At 43.1% G+C, this 19,662-nt stretch overlaps 1 protein-coding gene across 2 annotated transcripts in view; it reads left to right on the forward strand.

The window, feature by feature from the left end:
• MPHOSPH8 (M-phase phosphoprotein 8) overlaps positions 1-19,662 on the forward strand; it is a 45,983-nt gene that overhangs the window by 9,685 nt on the left and 16,636 nt on the right. For both annotated transcript variants that reach the window (XM_017886441.1, XM_017886451.1), the window contains exons 2-5: positions 779-934; positions 5,788-6,636; positions 8,180-8,279; positions 10,029-10,286. In XM_017886441.1, coding sequence (XP_017741930.1) covers positions 779-934; positions 5,788-6,636; positions 8,180-8,279; positions 10,029-10,286 — 1,363 coding nt within the window. The remainder of the gene's footprint in view (positions 1-778; positions 935-5,787; positions 6,637-8,179; positions 8,280-10,028; positions 10,287-19,662) is intronic.

The following is a 19,662-nucleotide window of genomic DNA, read 5'->3' on the forward strand; positions in this document are numbered from 1 at the left end:
TTTTTTTTTTTTTTTTTTTTTTTTGAGATGGTGTCTCGCTCTTTTGCCCAAGCGGGAGTGCAGTGGCCCAGTCCCTGCTCACTGCAACCTCTGGCTCCTGGATTGAAGTGATTCTCCTGCCTCAGCCTACCAAGTAGCTGGGACTACAGGTGCGCACCACCATCTTTTTTTTTTTTTTTTTTTTTTTGGAGACAGAGTTTTGCTCTTGTTGCTCAAGCTGGAGTGCAATGGCGTGATCTTGGCTCACTGCAACCTCTGCCTCCTAGGTTCAAGCGATTCTCCTGCCTCAGCTTCCCAAGTAGCTGGGATTACAGGCGCCCGCCACCACACCCAGCTAATTTTTTTGTATTTTTTAATAGAGACAAGGTTTCATCATGTTGGCCAGGCTGGTCTTCAGCTCCTGAACTCAGGTGATGTGCCTGCCTCGGCCTCCCAAAGTGCTCAGATTACAGGCGTGAGGCCCATAATTTTTGTATTTTTAGTAGAGACGAGGTTTCACCATGTTGGTCAGGCTGTTCTCAAACTCCTGGGCTCAAGCAGTCTGCCCACCTTGACCTCCCAAAGTGCTGGGATTATAGGCCTGAGCCACTGCACCTGGTCGATACTTTTTTTCTTAAGCCACTTTTCTTAGGAGATGGATGTACTTTATAATGTGATAATTTCCATTTAGAAGCAATTTTCAAGTTCGTTCATGTCTTCTCAGTTTTTTGTTTTTTGTTTGGAAATTTAATCAAGTTAGTGATCTGCTTTATTTGCCTCCTTTTATTTTCTATAACAGGGTAAAGTTCTTTACAAAGTTCGCTGGAAAGGCTATACGTCGGATGACGATACCTGGGAGCCCGAGGTTCACTTGGAGGACTGTAAAGAAGTGCTTCTTGAATTTAGGAAGAAAATTGCAGAGAACAAAGCCAAAGCAGTCAGGAAGGATATTCAGGTACTATGTTTTGTCTCATACTTGTTTTTATGTACATAAATTTATTGTAGATTTTAACTCTTTTAAGTATGTGTAGTAAATGATTTACAAATAATGAAGTGTACCGTATTGCTTAGTGTAAATTCCATGTAGCCAATTCTCACAGACTGCTTTCAGTGATTTTTGCTGGGTTCTTCTTTCTGTATCCAACCTACAGTTGCAGTTGACAACAAGAATAGTTTGGAGATGAATATTGATATTTTCCTTTAAGTTAAGAGTAAGGTAAAAGTGGAGAAAAAAGAGACATGCCAAACTATCATTTGTTCGTTTATGATATGAACAACTAGATTTTGTATATTTTATAATATTTATTTTGCATTATCAACCTATGTCTTATGCCTGCTTTTTCTGCTAGTTAAAACAAATCATCTGGTGAGGACCTGGTTTAAAAAAAAAAACAAAAAAAACTTAGAACTATATAGTGAAGGCTGGGCACGGTGGCTCATGCCTGTAATCTCAGCACTTTGGGAGGCTGAGGCGGGTGGATCATGAGGTCAGGAGATCGAGACCATCCTGGCTAACACAATGAAACCCCGTCTCTACTAAAAAATACAAAAAATTAGCCAGGTGTGGTGGTGGGCACCTGTAGTCGCAGCTACTCGGGAGGCTGAGGCAGGAGAATGGCATGAACCTGGGAGGTGGAGTTTGCAGTGAGCTGAGATGGTGTCATTGCACTCCAGCCTGGGTGACAGAGCGAGACTCCGTCTCAAAAAAAAAAAAAAAGAAAAAAAAAGAACTATATATAGTGAAGATACCTCACATTAAGAGAATGATTCTCACTATTTTATAGGCTGAACGTTGATCTTTCTCCCTACAATTTAAGTTTCACCTATGTTTTTTAAAATGCATAGTCTTTTTTTAAATGACCAAAACAATATTAGTTTTAGTTTTGGCTGTGTGGATTAGTTGTTGATAATAATAATAATAGCAATAGCAAAAGTGCCTGGCATTTACTGAGCATGTGTTTTTGCTGCATAACTACCATACACTGGGCCGGCACCGGTTTAGTAAGTGAAGCAGTCACTCAGTAAAGCAGGTGTCTTCATAAGGTGACCACTGGTCTGTTGTGAGCTTTGAGTGATGTTATGTAACACTAATGGACTTCTACTGAACTGTTCTGTCAACATTGTAGTATTTTTAGCTTTTTTTCTTTTTTGAGTAAACATGGAGTGTCTCATAGGGGTCAGACCCCTAAACAGTTCCAGTTAGAGAAAGATAGGTAAAATCTGTTTTCTGTGCTTGATCTGCCTTCGGGTTATTATTTTTTCTTTTCCTCTCACTTATTTATTTTTAAATACAGAGTCTTGCCTCTGTCACCCAGGCTGGAGTACAGTGGCACAATCATGGCCTACTGTAGCCTCAACCTCCTGGGCTCAAGTGACGATCCTCCCACCTCAGGCTCCCAAGCAGCTGGGACTATAGATACTTGCCACTAGACCTGGCTAATTTTTTTTCTTTTTTCCAGAGACAGGGTCTCTCTCTGTTGACAGGCTGGTAGGAACACCTGGCCTCAAGTAATCCTCGCACCTTGGCCTCCCAAAGTGTTGGTTGGGATTGCAGGCATGAGCCACTGTGCCCGACCTGATTTTTCTTTTAAAGATGGTACCATATACTGATAATTTTGCCTTTTGCCCTAACTTTAAAATAATCTTTTATTAATACATATTTTATTCAGAAAACAAATATGGGTATTTTTTTTGGCACCAGTACATTCTTAGAGATTCTTTTATTCAACATGTTACTATTGGTGCTAAAACTGTTGCACATTTAGCTGGGAACCCCTTCATACCAGTCCCTGTGTCCTGGTGCTCCCTCTCAGGGTAGCACTGCTCTCTTTTTTGGCACAGTGGCACATCCCAGCCTCAATAAATCCATGCTGACCTCTGTAACTCTGCCTGTCACCACAGTGTCACCACAGAGACCTGTGTGTTCTCCCTTTTCCTACCAGGAGAACTCTGGTCACAACAGTATTGCATGTCCTTATTTACTAAATCTTACAATACAGAGAAATTAACCTCACATTTGCTGTGCCCTTTCTACTATGAACGACAAACAGTATTTGTTTATCAACCTATTTGATAAAGTTCCACATTTATTTGCAGTTCTTTTTGTTCTTAGAATATATGCAGTGTTTAATGTTCAGAAGTTACTTGAATTTTTTTTTTCTGTGTGGTTATCAATTTTATAAACAGGTTCATTTGTCTGTTTGTATTCAGTTTTAGGGTTCCCCCATCCTTGCCGATGCAATTTTGTTGAGAATGTAAAATACTTAATGTGGTTTGAAGGATAAAACTAGAAATTAACTGGGACCTATCTTCTCCCTGCCCTCTCTCTCCCTCTATATCTCATTTGAAATACTGTCCTTTACTCCCATTTAATAACTATAATCAGCAAGCATAATATTCCTTCAATATGTTCTCACCATGTCTGTTATTTTCTAGATACACTGTACCTTGTTAGAACATTTAGTCATGCATACTACAGTCTCTCTTACAACCAACCCTCATTCAGTCTTAGTCTAGAAGCAAATACATAATTAATGCTTTCCGCCAGTCCTTATGGTGATGTTTGTCCAGTCGTTTTTGGTTATCTGAAGCTCATGCTTTAGTACAGGGCTTCTCAAAGTATGGACTCCGGCAGGAGCATCAGTCCGCAGCAGGGGTGCATGCGAGAGTTTGTGACCCACCTCTGTGGTAGGAAGGCTCTTGAGAACAATATTCACTGACTTCTTTTGTTTCCTAACAGTTCGTTGGCAGCGTTTCTATCTGAACGCCAGTTGCAGATTCCTTAGTGCACATTTTCTTTTCTCAGGTGTCTTACTGCGTTAATCCATTATCATCTGGCACAAACCATTGTTCTTGATGACCAGTTGAGTTTGTCTTGTAAGGTCTTTTTGCCTGATGCTCCAAAGTTTTTGTTTGTTTTCTCTTCCATTTTATAGACATGTCTTTTGGTATGCTTCTGTTGTTTTAGGATAGTCAGCCTGGCTAACTAAAAAAAATTTTTTTTTAGATCTTTTGTTTTTGTCTTCTCTGGCCTACTTGGTTTGGAATCTAATCCTAGCAGTTTTTCCTCCTTGTGTGGCTTCGTCCTGGAAGTCCTGAGGAGAGCTTCGCTGGTCCCTTTTGCAGGGCCTGGGAGGGGCCAGCCACCTCTCCCCTTCTCCCCGGCCTTGCCCAGTGCGCATGAGTCCCCACCCCGCAGCTGTTCCCTCAGGCAGGACCCGCCTGGGCTTTTCCAGATTGTTGCCTTCGCTTCCCCTGAGTGACCATCCACACCACATGGGCCTTACCACTGTTCTAGTTTTGGTAAGGCTTGCGTGGTACGGACTTCGGACTTACCAAAACCAAAAGCTGTCTGCGGGGAGTTTTGTTTTGCTATCCTAGTTGTCTTGTTTTTTATGAGGTGATTCAGGGCGATTGGAAAGGTTAAGCCAGTGCCACCATATTCCCACTTGTTAACCTTGGTGGCGTCCATTTCTTAGGCAGTGTAGGGAAGACATTTTTAAAGTATATCTGGTCGGACGCCGTGGCACACCCCTGTAATCCCAGCACTTTGGGAGGCCAAGACAGGATCATCTGAGGTCAGGGGTTCGAGACCAGCCTGGCCAACATGGTGAAACCCTGTCTCTACTAAAAATACAAAAATTACCAGGCCAGGCCAGGCGCAGTGGCTCAAGCCTGTAATCCCAGCACTTTGGGAGGCTGAGACGGGCGGATCACGAGGTCAGGAGATCGAGACCATCCTGGCTAACACGGTGAAACCCCGTCTCTACTAAAAAGTACAAAAAACTAGCCGGGCGAGGTGGCAGGCGCCTGTAGTCCCAGCTACTTGGGAGGCTGAGGCAGGAGAATGGCGGGAACCCGGGAGGCGGAGCTTGCAGTGAGCTGAGATCCGGCCACTGCACTCCAGCCCCGGCGACAAAGCGAGACTCCGTCTCAAAAAAAAAAAAATAGCAGGCCGTGGTGGCGCATGCCTGCAATCCCAGCTACTCGTGAAGCTGAGGCAGGAGAATCGCTTGAAGCCAGGACCCAGGAGGCAGGGGTTGCAGTAAGTCACTGCATTCCAGCCTGGGCGACAGAATGAGACTCCGTCTTAAAAAACAAGCAAACAAACAAACAAACAAACAAAAGCTATCGTTTCCATCCCTTCTCTCTACCCCCAAGTCATTTAGGATACGGTGGTTTTGGGAAGTGGGAACTGAAAATACTTTGCATAGTGTTTTTGTGTCTATATAAGTACTTGATTTTTAGGTTTCTTTTTTTGAATTTTAAAATAGGAAAATATTTTTTCATAAGCAGTTATTTCAGATAACACATGAATTTGGGAAGTAAGATTTGTGTGCAGTCTTGCTTGTTCTGTACATAACTGTCAAACGTAGGAGCAAGTTTAAGGACGTTCCGGGATCCAGGGTCTTAGAAAACATTTCGTATTTGCATCGGTAACTACTTTGTTGGCAGCCAAGAAAGTCTGCAAAAATTACTTTCTTGGTGGTTTTGGAAATGTTGAAGTTGAGATCATTTACAGCCCACCCTACCTGAGTCCACTCACTCCTGCTTTGGGCTGGGCACTCGGCAGCACTGTGTTTCTGTGCACTCCTGCCTTCTAAACTCACACTTGTCCTCACTGCCAGGAGCTGTTTGCTAAGTCAGAGATAGAGGTAGCATACGATTTCAGCTTAGGTAAGTGGTTTTAAGAAGTTGAGATTCTGCTTGGAACAAAATATATTCTTACCAAATTTCATTAGTACTACTTTTCAAAACCTTTAAAATCAATATGTTAATGAATATTTTAATCTTTTTTGTATTTTCTAGAGACTGTCCTTAAATAACGACATATTTGAGGCGAACTCTGATAGCGATCAGCAAAGTGAGACAAAAGAAGATACTTCACCAAAGAAGAAAAAGAAAAAATTAAGGCAGAGAGAAGAGAAAAGCCCAGATGATCTGAAAAAGAAAAAAGCAAAGGCCGGGAAGCTAAAAGACAAGTCGAAACCAGACCTGGAGAGCTCCTTGGAAAGTTTAGGTTTTGATTTAAGCACAAAGAAAAGAATTTCTGAAGCCAAAGAAGAACTAAAGGAGTCCAAGAAGCCCAAAAAAGATGAAGTGAAAGAAACAAAGGAATTAAAGAAAGTTAAAAAGGGTGAAATAAGAGATTTAAAGACGAAAACAAGAGAAGATCCCAAAGAAAATAGAAAAACAAAAAAAGAAAAATTTGTCGAATCCCAGGTGGAATCTGAATCAAGTGTACTTAATGATTCTGCCTTTCCAGAGGATGACAGTGAAGGGCTACATTCCGACAGTAGAGAAGAGAAACAAAACACTAAAACTGCACGAGAGAGAGCAGGGCAGGACACAGGGCTGGAGCATGGCTTTGAGAAGCCCCTGGACAGCGCCATGAGTGCTGAGGAGGATGCCGATGTCAGAGGCAGGAGGAGAAAGAAGGCCCCGAGGAAGGCTGAGGACGCCAGAGAGAGCAGGAAGCTGGAGAACAAGAACGCTTTCTTAGAGAAGAGAACGGCGCCTAAAAAGCAGAGGACTCAAGACAGAGGCAGAAGTGCTGCAGAGTTCGAGAAGCTGATGCCTGTGTCTGCCCAAACGCCGAAGGGCTGGAGGTTGAGCGGGGAAGAGAGAGGCTTCTGGTCCACTGACCCAGCTGAGGAGGTAAGGGCCACGGAAGGCAGCAGAAAACCCATGTTGAGTGGTCAAGACATTTCACAAGCAAAGAAAGGGAAACAGCCAAGCTGTAATGTAAGAAAGTGTTTGTGACTATGGGTGGTCATAAATGAAGATCCTCCAGCTTTTGGACACCGCAGCTTATCTCTTAGTCTCTGGTTTGTTTCTCTTAGAATGATTAGGACTAGAAAATTAAAGGCTAATTTGTGAACAAAAGTCAGGATGGTTTTTAGAGGTACTCAGATGATATATGGAGCATTGTATACTCAGGTTTATAGCTTCATCAGCTTATTTTATTGGTTTTTCACATCCTACTTGGTCATTTCCCCTGTTGCCTTGAGTATACCACTATTAAAAGGACACAAAGTACATCAAGTATTTTAATGTTTATAAAAACGTATTTAATAGAGAATTTGTCCCATTATAAAAATTATTTTTTATTTTTTATTTTTTTTGAGATGGAGTCTCGCTCTGTCGCCCAGGCTGGAGTACAGTGGCTGGATCTCAGCTCACTGCAGCCTCCGCCTCCCAGGTTTACGCCATTCTCCTGCCTCAGCCTCCCGAGTAGCTGGGACTACAGGCGCTGGCCACCTCGCCGGGCTAGTTTTTTTTTTTGTATTTTTTTAGTAGAGACGGGGTTTCACCGTGTTAGCCAGGATGGTCTCGATCTCCTGACCTCGTGATCCGCCCGTCTTGGCCTCCCAAAGTGCTGGGACTACAGGCTTGAGCCACCGCGCCCGACCATAAAAATTATTTTTATATGGCTTTGCAAAATGGATGTATTTTCCAAATTATGAGAGTATTTATATATGCAGTATTTATCAAGGGCTATAAAAAACATCTTTTTTTCATTCATTATTTCCAGTTTTGGGAATTTATTTTAAGGAAATCATTTTAAAGAAGGAAAACCTGTGCATACATAGTTATTCATGGCAGAATTATCTTCATTAGTGAAAAATGGATAGCAATCTAACTTTCTAGCCATAGGGGAAATGGTTAAGGAAACATTGATATGTCAACTTGGGGACCATTAAAACTACTGAAATATTATGAGGTCAGTGTAGCAAAATAGAACAACTTAGAAAATGCAATGGAGTAGAAGACCCTACATAAATATGAACACAGTCATAAAAATATGTGTGTAATGTAAACAAAAATGAATTTTAGAAAAGAATATCCATGTAAAAGTACAAGGAGCAGAAGGGGGAACATAGAGAAGTAAAATAGTCATGGTTGGTTAAGACTGTGGGTGGAAAACTTGCTTAGAATTTCCTTTTTTAAAAAATAAAATTCCTAAAAGAGGGTGGGAAAACTGGTGTTGGGCTTTGAATTTGATATTTTGTGAATTATCATATGGTTGACTGAGGAAGCAAAATTCTTTTGTGTGAAGAGGATTTAATGATCAGTGATCATGTACCACAGTATACAAGGGTGGTTCCCTGAAGCCACAAACCTGTATTTTCCGGTTCTCAAATAAATATACAGTGTCAACTCTTTATCCATTCTTGTTTGGATATCATGTCATTTTCAGGACAAAGAGACCAAAAAAACTGAATCCAAAGAAAAATATCAGAAAAGGCATGATTCTGACAAGGAAGAAAAAGGCAGAAAAGATCCAAAAGGATTAAAGGGTGAGTGTAAATATTAACCTTTTACCATTTACATTGCTATCTAATATGTAAATAATTACCCAGTTACCTAAATTTATTATATAAAAATTTATATAATGTTTTTCCGTTATTTTCACCTTGTTTTTCCTTCTTTTTAATATGACGAGGGATCAAATTAGAATTACTGAGATAGGAAATTAGTTGTGGCAGAAAAATAAATGTGTTTTTTTATAGCAGATGCTAAATTTTAAAAAACACCTTTTAATATATTCATTATATGTAACTCTGTGTCATTTGTGTAAAAGAGAATATTGAATATGCATTTTGGATCACTTCAAGATAGACTATAATAGAAAATCCATAATACGTATCANATATAATGTTTTCCGTTATTTTCACCTTGTTTTCCTTCTTTTAATATGACGAGGGATCAAATTAGAATTACTGAGATAGGAAATTAGTTGTGGCAGAAAATAAATGTGTTTTTTTATAGCAGATGCTAAATTTTAAAAAACACCTTTTAATATATTCATTATATGTAACTCTGTGTCATTTGTGTAAAAGAGAATATTGAATATGCATTTTGGATCACTTCAAGATAGACTATAATAGAAAATCCATAATACGTATCAATATTGGAACAAATACTTTATATTTCTTAAAAACAAACAAAAAAACACCATTACAGTGTTTGAATAAACCCTAGCAGATAAATACTTAGTTTCTGTAGCAAAAGTACTTGGAAAACGTTTTCTGGCAAACAGTGGTTCTAAGAGATGGATGATTTTCCTTGGATTTTCTTACTGAAAGCTGAATGTAACTGAAGTAATATTAAAAGTAAGTTTTTTTCTAAGCCTAGGCTGGTTTTGGCAGTAGAAGCAGGTGAATGAAGTGGCAGGAGCAGTGGCTTTGTTTCAGTGGGTCACACGTAAAGTGGCTGTAAGATTGTTGTTCAAAGCAAAACAAAAATCTTAAATGCCTTCTGTTCATCAAAGAATGACTAGAGGTTCAAAATACTGTAAAACTGGACCTGGCCTTCTTAACCTTTTTTCCTCCTAGTATCTTGTATGTCAGTTTTAGATACATTTTTACTGTGAACATATAGCCTCAAATGGAACGACTGTTTGTCCCATTCATAAGGGTACTCACTAGAGTCCAGTTTTCAATATTCCCTGATAACAAAACCTGTCTGCTGTGTACCCAGAGTTTATAATAGAATTCATCCTAATTCTCTTCTTTTTGGGGTTATTTCTAATGTCAGGTCTAGCGTCTGCCAGTTTTCTTCCCACTTTCTTCTTTAGTTAAAAGCTGGTAGCATCAGGTACAGTTTTACCAGGTACACAGGCAGTGCTCTGGCACCCTGCTGTTTCCCTCACTTGCCACCAGAAACCATTTTGGTACAAGCCTCAGGATCCAGCTATAGACAGTCTGATGTCTTTAGCTGTAGGAAAGGTTCTGGTGTGACTTGGATCACTCTGAGACTCACCGCCTTCAGTAGGCCTTTGTCACAACTGCAGGTGAGTAGTTCAGAACATCTGCTTAACAGCCATTCACACTGGACATCCTTTCTGAATACTGAGCAGCCAGTAGAAAGACCAGCTGAAACGATTTTTTGGCTTTGACAGTAAATCAGACCAGGCTTTATAAGCTAGGTGGATGTTAGTAAAAATTAAGAAAATATCTTGTTGCTTTAACACTAACTTAGATTTTCTTTTGAATGTAACATAAATTTGTGACTCATACTTAGCCATCTTTTAATTTTTTCATTAGCACTTAAGGAAATCAGAAATGCATTTGATTTATTTAAATTAACTCCAGAAGAAAAAAATGATGTTTCTGAGAATAATCGGAAAAGGGAAGAAATACCACTGGATTTTAAAACCATAGACGATCACAAAACCAAGGAAAACAGACAGTCACTTAAAGAGAGGAGGAACACCAGAGACGAAACGGACACTTGGGCATACATTGCTGCAGAAGGTGATCAGGAGGTTTCAGACAGCGTGTGCCAAGCAGATGAGAATTCGGGTGAGTTTGGAATCATTTTGCAGAATTTTTCAAGATAGTGCACCGTATTATTTTACTGTACTCTTCTCTGTCTGTATTTCTGATCTCAAGATCAAAAAATAATGGAGTAAAGAGTTTACTGGGATCTCCTGAATAACATTTTATATTGAAGACGGGTCATTCTGTGACTTCTCAATGGATTAAACAATTTTTCTGAGTTCCTATAATGTTCTCAGCACGTATGGAGTTAAAAGATTTCTGATTTTCTACCTTACCTACTCCTACCTCGCAGCCCCATTTTATATCTTACTATTTAATAGATTTCTTTCAGGAAATTATCAAATATAAACTTATTTGTATTTTATCCTTTTAATGTTGTAGCAAATAACACTAAATAAGATTATATTGTAAATGCTGTCCTGAGGACATCGGAACTGGTTGAGAAGGAGAATACAGACTACAGTAGTGGTGGGGAGGAGTACCAAAAAGTGTACATACATGTTTGTAACTAGGACCTAATAAATCAGAGAGCTTAGTCTAATAAAACTTTGTATAATTTGTGGATCTTGAGAAACACTGAAGATAATTGAAAAATTCAGAATATGACAGACTAGATCGCCTGGGAAACCCCTCCTTATACTACAAAATGATGACACCCTGGATACCTGGAGAAAATGTGCTTTTGGATGTGTTGCTGAGCATGCAGGAAATTAGGGTAATTTCCGGTACCAGTGGGCAAGGAGGAGAGGTAGGTTTCCCAGAGGGCAGATGCCAAATAGCAGCACTGCTGTTGAGATACCAGGCAGTAAAAAACAGATACAGTAGGGGGAACATCCGTAAAGACAGAAGTGGATTCCTGGCTTTGCTATAAAATAAACAAGCCTCTGACACAGTTTGTTGAGAACAAAAGAAACACATGAAAAAGAGACACGATTATAGGTTGTGTGCAGATTGAAAAGATGAATTCTATGAGCAATTTCTTACCACTTGATTTGAAAACTAGCTAGGTGGCCAGGCACGGTGGCTCATGCCTGTAATCCCAGCACTTTGGGAGGTTGAGGCAGGTGGATTGCCTGAGCTCAGGAGTTCAAGACCAGCCTGGGCAACACGGTGAAACCCGTCTCTACTAAAATACAAAAATTTAGCCAGGCGTGGCAGCGTGCATCTGTAGTCCCAGCTACTCAGGAGGCTGAGGCAAGAGAATCGCTTGAACCCGGGAGGCAGAGGTTGCAGTGAGCTGAGATTGCGCCACTGCATTGCAGCCTGGGTGACAGAGTGAGACTCCATCTCCAAAAAAAAAAAAAAAAAAGAAAATAGCTAGGCATGGTGGCATGTGCCTATAGTTACAGCTACTCTGGAGGCGAGACAGGAAGATCAGTAAGCCCAGGAGTTCGAGGCTATATTATGCTAAGATTGTACCTGTGAATAGCCACTGTACTCCATCCTGGTAAACATAGCAAGACCTCATCTCTAAAATTGAAAAAGAGATTTGAAAACTGAATGACATGGAAAAATTCCTTGGGGAAAAAATAATGAAATTGATCCAAAAAAGACTGAATAGTTACAACTGTTAAAGAACATGAGGGCCGTGCATGGTGGCTCACACCTGTAATCCCAGCAGTTTGGGAGGCCAATGCGGGCGGATCACAAGGTCAGGAGTTCGAGACTAGCCTGGACAACATGGTGAAACCCCATCTCTACTAAAAATACAAAAAATTAGCCATGCATGGTGGCACATGCCTGTAGTCCCAGCTACTCGGGAGGCTGAGGCAGGAGAATCGCTTGAACCCAGGAGGTGGAGGTTGCGGTGAGCCACGATCACACCACTACACTCCAGCCTGGGCAACAGAGCGAGACTCCATCTCAAAATAAAAAAAGAACATGAAATACGGGATTGCTGGCAAGATGGCCGAATAGGAACAGCTCCGTTCTGCAACTCTCAGCAAAATTGACACAGAAAGCAGCTGATTTCTGCATTTCCAACTGAGGTACCTGGTTCATCTCATTGGGACTGCTGGAACAGTGGGTGCGGCCCACGGAAGTCGAGCCAAAGCAGGGTGGGGCGTTAGCCTTTCCTGGGAAGTGCAGGGGGTTGGGGAACTCCCTCTCCTAGCCAGGGAAGCCCTGAGGGACTGTGCTGTGCGGAACGGCGCACTCTGGCCCAGATACTGCACTTTTCCCACCATCTTCACATCCCGCAGACCAGGAGATTCCCCCTGGTGGCTATGCCGCCAGGGCCCTGGGTTTCAAGCACAAAACTGGGCGACTGTTTGAGCCGACACTGAGCTAGCTGCAGGAGTTTTTTTTTTTTTTTTTTACATACCCCAGTGGCACCTGGAACGCTAGCAAGACAGAACCGTTCACTCCTCTGGAAAGGGGGCTGAAGCCAGGGAGCCAAGTGGTCTGGCTTGGCAGGTCCCCATGGAGCTCAGCAAGCTAAGATCCACTGGCTTGAAATTCTCGCTGCCAGCACAGCAATCTGAGATCGACCTGGGCCACTTGAGCTTGGTGGGAGGAGGGGTGTCCGCCATTGCTGAGGCTTGAGTAGGCGGTTTTACCCTCATAGTGTAAACAAAGCCCCCTGGACGTTCAAACTGGGTGGAGCGCACCGCAGCTCAGCAAGGCTGCTGTGGCCAGACTGCCTCTCTAGATTCCTCCTCCGGGCATCTCTGAAAAGGCAGCTCCGTCAGGGTCTTCTAGATAAAACCCCCGTCTCCTTGGGACAGAGCACCTGGGGGAAGGGGCTAGTGGGGACAGCTTCAGCAGACTTAAACGTCCCTGTCTGACGGCTCTGAAGAGAGCAGTGGATCTCCCAGCACAGCTTTGGAGCTCTGCTAAGGGTCAGACTGCCTCCTCAAGTGGGTCACTGACCCCCATGTCTCCTGACTGGGAGACACCTCCCAGTAGGGGCCGACAGACACCTCATACAGGAGAGCTCCAGCTGGCATCTAGTGGGTGCCCCTCTGGGACGAAACTTCCAGAGGAAGGAACAGGCAGCAATCTTTGCTGTTCTGCAGCCTCCGCTGGTGATACCCAGGCAAACAGGGTCTGGAGTGGGCCTCCAGCAAACCTGCAGCAGAGGTGCCTGTTAGAAGGAAAACTAACAAACAGAAAGGCATAGCATCAACATCAACAAAAGGGATGTCCACTCAGACCCCATCTGAAGGTCACTAACATCAAAGACCAAAGGTAGATAACTCCACAAAGATTGGGAGAAACCAGGGCAAAAGGTCTGAAAATTGCAAAAACCAGAACACTTCTTCTCCAAAGGATCACCACTCCTCGCCAAGGGAACAAAACTGGGCGGAAAATGAGTTTGATGAGTTGACAGAAGTAGGCTTCAGAAGGTGGGTAATAAACTTGTCTGAGCTGAAGGAGCCTGTTCTAACCCAATGCAAGGAAGCTAAGAACCTTGAGAAAAGGTTAGAGGAATTGCTGACTAGAATAACCAGTTTAGAGAAGAACATAAATGACCGGATGGAGCTGAAAATACAGCACGAGAACTTCATGAAGGATACACAAGTATCAATAGCCGAATGGATCAAGCAGAAGAAAGGATATCGGCGATTGAAGATCAACTTAATGAAATAAAGCAAGAAGGCGAGGTTAGAGGAAAAAAGAATGAAAAGGAATGAACATAGCCTCCAAGAAATATGGGACTATGTGAAAAGACCAAATCTACATTTAATTAGTGTAACTGAAAGTGACGGGGAGAATGGAACCAAGTTGGAAAACATTCTTCAGAATATTATCCAGGAGAACCTCCCCAACCTAGCAAGACAGGCCAACATTCCAATTCAGGAAATACAGAGAACACCACAAAAATACTCCTCAAGAAGAGCAACCCCAAGACATGTAATCATCAGATTCACCAAGGTTGAAATGAAGGAAAACATGTTAAGGGCAGTCAGAGAGAAAAGTCGGGTTACTCACTAAGGGAAACCCATCAGACTGACATCATTCTCAGCAAACTAACACAAGAACAGAAAACTAAGCAGCGCATGTTCTCACTCATAAGTGGGAGTTGAACAGTGAGAACACATGGACCCAGGGAGGGGATCATCACACACCGGGGCCTGCCAGGGGCTGGGGGCTATGGAAGGGAGAGCATTAGGAGAAATACCTAATTAGATGACGGGTAGATGGGTGCAGCAAACCACCATGGCACGTGTATACCTATGCAACAAACCTCCTAGTTCTGTACCCCAGAACTTAAAGTACAATAATAATAAAAAAAGAACGTGGACTAATAAAAACAGCCTCATAAATTTAACACCAAGCCAGATGAGTTTCTCAAACCAGAGGCTACCAAACTGATAAAAGTCATTCTAAAAACAGGCAAAGAATGCTAATGCTAACTTACTCTGGGAGACCATTATAACTTCAGTACCAAAACCAGACAACAGCTATAAGAAAAGGCTGGGTGTGGAGGCTCCTGCCTGTATTCCCAGCACTTTGGGAGGCCGAGGCGGGTGAATCACCCGAGGTCGGGAGTTCAAGACCAGCCTTACCAACATGGAAAAACACTCTCTCTACTAAAAATACAAAATTAGCCAGATGTGGTGGCGCATGCCTGTAGTCCCAGCTACTCAGGAGGTTGAGGCAAGAGAATTGCTTGAACCCGGGAGGCGGAGGTTTCAGTGAGCTGAGATTGTGCCATTGCACTCCAGCCTGGGCAACAAGAGCGAACCTCTGTCTCGAAACAACAAAAGAATAGTAATAATAATAATAAAATAAAATAAGCCAGGCAGATGGCACATACCTGTAGTCCCAGCTACTCAGGAGGCTAAGGTGGGAGGATCATTTGAGCCCAGGAGGCAGAGGTTGTAGTGAGCTAAAATCACGCCACTGCACTTCAGCCTGGATGACAGAGCAAGACTTTTGTCAAAAAAAAAAAAAAAAAAAAAAAAAAAAAGCTGGTCATTATCCAGATTCATATAAAAAACCTAAAATAATCTACAAATAATTATTATAAAGTATTAAAAAATTTTGGCCGGGTCGGGTGGCTCCCAAGCCTGTAATCCCAGCACTTTGGGAGCCAAGGACGGGCGGATCATGAGGTCAGGAGATCGAGACCATCCTGGCTAACATGGTGAAACCCCGTCTCTACTAAAAAATACAAAAAACTAGCTGGGCGCCGGGTGGCGGGTGCCTGTAGTCCCAGCTACTCGGGAGGCTGAGGCAGGGAGAATGGTGGGAACCCGGGAGGGTTGGAGCTTGCAGTGAGCTGAGATCCGGCCACTGGCACTCAGCGTGCTGGGTGACAGAGCAAAGACTCCGTTCTCAAAAAAAAAAAAAAAAAAAAAAAAAATTTAGCAAGGTGACTGGATATAAGATCAGTGACAAAAGCCGATTTTCTTTTTTAAACCTATATACATTTCTACATAAATAATAAATGTATTTTAAAAAGATACAGTTTTCAGGCCAGGCACGGTGGCTCACGCCTGTAATTCCAGCACTTTGGGAGGCCGAGGTGGGTGGCTCACTCGAGGTCAGGAGTTCGAGACCAGCCTGGGCAACATAGTGAAACCCCATTTCTACTAAAAATACAAAAATTAGCTGGCGCATGTCTGTAATCCCAGCTACTTGGGAGGCTGAGGCAGGAGAATCGCTTCAACCAGGCAGGCGGAGGTTGCAGTGAGCCGAGATCGCGCCATCGCACTCCAGCCTGAGGGACAAGAGTGAGACTTTGTCTCAAAGAAAATAAATAAAAACATATAGTTTTCAGTAGCAACACATTTAAAAGAGTTAAAAGATTGCTCAGAATATTGTTCATGAAAGATGAGCCAGGCGCGGTGGCTCACGCCTGTAATCCTGGGAGGCTGAGGCAGGTGGATCACTCGAGGTCAGGAGTTCGATGCCAGCCTGACCAACGTGGCGAAACCCCATCTCTACTAAAAATACAAAAATTAGCTGGTTGTGGTGGCTCACGCCTGTGGTCCCAGCTATTCAGGAGACTGAGGCAGGAGAATTGCTTGAACCCAGGAGGTGTTGGTTGTAGTGAGCTAATGCCATTGCATTCCAGCCTGGGCAACAGAGCAAAACTCTGTCTCAAAAAAAAAAGCCCTTATGGAGAAAACTTTAAAGATTTCTTGATTGCTTGAAAGTTACTAAAATATATATATGCCATTTTTATTAGAAAACAATTTTAGGGTCCAGGCATAGTGGTTCACGCCTGTAATCCTAGCAGTTTGGGAGGCCGAGACAGGCAGATCATTTGAGGTCAGGAGTTCGAGACCAGCCTGGCTAACATGGTGAAACCCCATCTCTACTAAAATACAAAATTAGCCAGGCATTTTGCATGAGCGAAAATGGCTTTTTTTTTTTTTCCTCTGCTTGAGCAAAACATAGCTCATGCAATTTCAGCTACTCAGGAGGCTGAGGCACAGAAATCCCTTGAATCTGGGAGGTGGAGCTCGCTGTGAGCTGAGATTGTGCCACTGCACTCCAGCCTGGGTGACGGAGTGAGACTCTGTTTCAGAAAACAAACAAAAGAAAACAATTTTAGAAGTTTGTCATTTTCTCCGAACTGGTCTATAGCATCCCTGCAGTTCTAAGCAAAATCTCAACACAGTTTTTCATGGAATTTACAAATGCTCATTCTACAGTTAATGTGGAAGACTCAAGAAAAGCCAAAGCCAATTGTCCCAGTAAGTAATCAAAACCTGCTATATCAAACTAGTGATTCATTATAGCATTTACTTGGCACAGCAGGGTAGGTGAACTAGCGTAGCAGGGTAGACCTCAGTCCGGCCGTGCAGCTCTGCTAGAGGACAGAGGACGGGGCATCACGGGGTGCATGTGTGGAGGACGCCTCTTCTCACTGGTGTCAGAACGGGTGGTTATTCCTGTATCAAAAGCCCCATACCTGAGAGTCAGATCCTGATGGAGTGGGGCCCTATTAGGAGGATATTTAGATTCTAGGTATTTAGAGATTAAGGCTAATATCTTTATGACCTTGAGGGTAGGGAAAGCTTTTTTTTTTTTTTTTTTTTTTTTTAAGACGGAGTCTCGCTCTGTCGCCCAGGCTGGAGTGCAGTGGCGCGATCTCGGCTCACTGCAAGCTCCGCCTCCCGGGTTCCTGCCGTTCTCCCGCCTCAGCCTCCCGAGTAGCTGGGACTACAGGCGCCGCCACCGCGCCTGGCTAGTTTTTTGTATTTTTAGTAGAGACGGGGTTTCACCGTGTTAGCCAGGATGGTCTCGATCTCCTGACCTCGTGATCCGCCCGTCTCGGCCTCCCAAAGTGCTGGGATTACAGGCCTGAGCCACCGCGCCCGGCCGGGAAAGATTTCTTAAACAGGACACAAAATGTTCCGTAAAGGAATAACATGATAAAGTTGACTGAACAAAGTGAGCTCCATTTGACAGAGCTACCATTAGAAAGGGCGAAAAGACAAAGGATCACTACCCAGAATACAGAGAACTTCTGCAGTGTATAGGAAGCTCGTCAGCAAGCAAAACCAAATGTGTATTTCTTAGGATTATGTGTTTTTATGGCAAAGCTATGTTGAAGAAGAGCATGAGACACAGACTGCAGATGTAAATGACACCATGCAGGGGACAGCTGTGGTAGGCACGGGCATGTGCCGCCGAGCGAGCGGTTCTTGTGACCACAGAGCACACTTCATTGTTGCACTTCGTGACATACATTCCTTATTATATGTATATCGAGTTTCTTATTAAAAATAGAGAAGGCCGGGCGTGGTGGCTCACGCCTGTCATCCCAGCACTTTGGGAGGCCAAGACGGACGGATCACAGGGTCAGAAGATCAAGACCATCCTGGCCAACACCGTGAAACCCCGTCTCTACTAAAAGTACAAAAATGAGCCAGGGGAAGTGGCGGGCGCCTGTAGTCCCAGCTACTCGGGAGGCTGAGGCAGGAGAATGACGTGAACCCGGGAGGCGGAGCTTGCAGTGAACTGAGATCGTGCCACTGCACTCCAGCCTGGGGACAGAGCAAGACTCCATCTGAAAAAAAAAAAAAAAAAGAAAAGAAAATTAAGCCTATTAGGTCCAGAGGCAAGACCCAGCACTTGTCAGGAGTGAACATGGGTTTTGAATCAGTTTGCTTTGTTAGAGACCACAATCTGAGCTGCAGCTCAGCCTTTCCAGTGGTTCTGGTCTAGGGATGCTCTCTGTTCTTACGGCAGTCCTGTGAGTTCGGTGATACTATCTCAGTTCATAAAGACCTCACCTGTTCTGCTTCCACAATCTTTCCACATTGCTGCCTCAGTGGTGGGATGGGTCATGGGGCATAGCGGGTGGGGGCTTCATGGGCGACTCAGACACCTGAGTAAGAAGACCGGCGCCGCCACTCACTGGTGTGTGTCTGAGAAAACCCTGGAGCCTCTCCCAGCCTCTCATCTGTAACATGTCTCCCATTACAGGTTATTGTGTATAGAGGAAATAAATCCATTCACATAAATAAGTTAACATGTCTTATGATTGCTAGTGGCTTTCACTGTTACCATTGCTGATAGACCTGGGATGCTGCACCAGGATGGACAGCCCAGAGGCTGTGCTGTTTCTCTGCTGTTAGCTCTCAGAGTTAACAGTAGTGTTAGTTTTTTTTTTGGGGGGGGCGGGGGTTATACTTTTAAGTTCTAGGGTACATGTGCACAACGTGCAGGTTACATATGTATACATGTGCCATGTTGGTGTGCTGCACCCATTAACTTGTCATTTACATTAGGTATATCTCCTAATGGTATCCTTCCCCCCACCCCCTCCCCACAGTAGGACCCGGTGTGTGATGTTCCCCTTCCTGTGTCCAGGTGATTTCATTGTTCATTTTCCACCTATGAGTGAGAACATGCTACGGTATTTGGTTTTCTTTTCTTGCGATAGTTTGCTGAGAATGATGGTTTCCAGCTGCATCCATGTCCCCACAAAGGACACGAACTCATCCTTTTTTTATGGCTGCATAGTATTCCATGGTGTATATGTGCCACATTTTCTTAATCTAGTCTGTCACTGATGGACATTTAGGTTGATTCCAAGTCTTTGCTATTGTGAATAGTGCCGCAATAAACATATGTGTGCATGTGTCTTTATAGCAGCATGACTTCTAATCCTTTGGGTATATCCCCAGTAATGGGATGGCTGGGTCAAATGGTATTTCTAGTTCTAGATCCTTGAGAAATCGCCACACTGTTTTCCACAGTGGTTGAACTAGTTTACAGTCCCACCAACAGTGTGAAAGTGTTCCTGTTTCTCCACATCCTCTCCAGCACCTGTTGTTTCCTGATTTTTTTAAGATTGCCATTCTGACTGGTGTGAGATAGTATCTCATTGTGGTTTTGATTTGTATTTCTCTGATGGCAAGTGATGATGAGCATTTTTTCATGTGTCTGTTGGCTGTATGAATGTCTTCTTTTGAGAAGTGTCTGTTCATAT

This window comes from Rhinopithecus bieti, unplaced genomic scaffold, assembly GCF_001698545.2.
Source record: "Rhinopithecus bieti isolate Rb0 unplaced genomic scaffold, ASM169854v2 scaffold_1014, whole genome shotgun sequence".
NCBI lineage: Eukaryota > Metazoa > Chordata > Mammalia > Primates > Cercopithecidae > Rhinopithecus > Rhinopithecus bieti.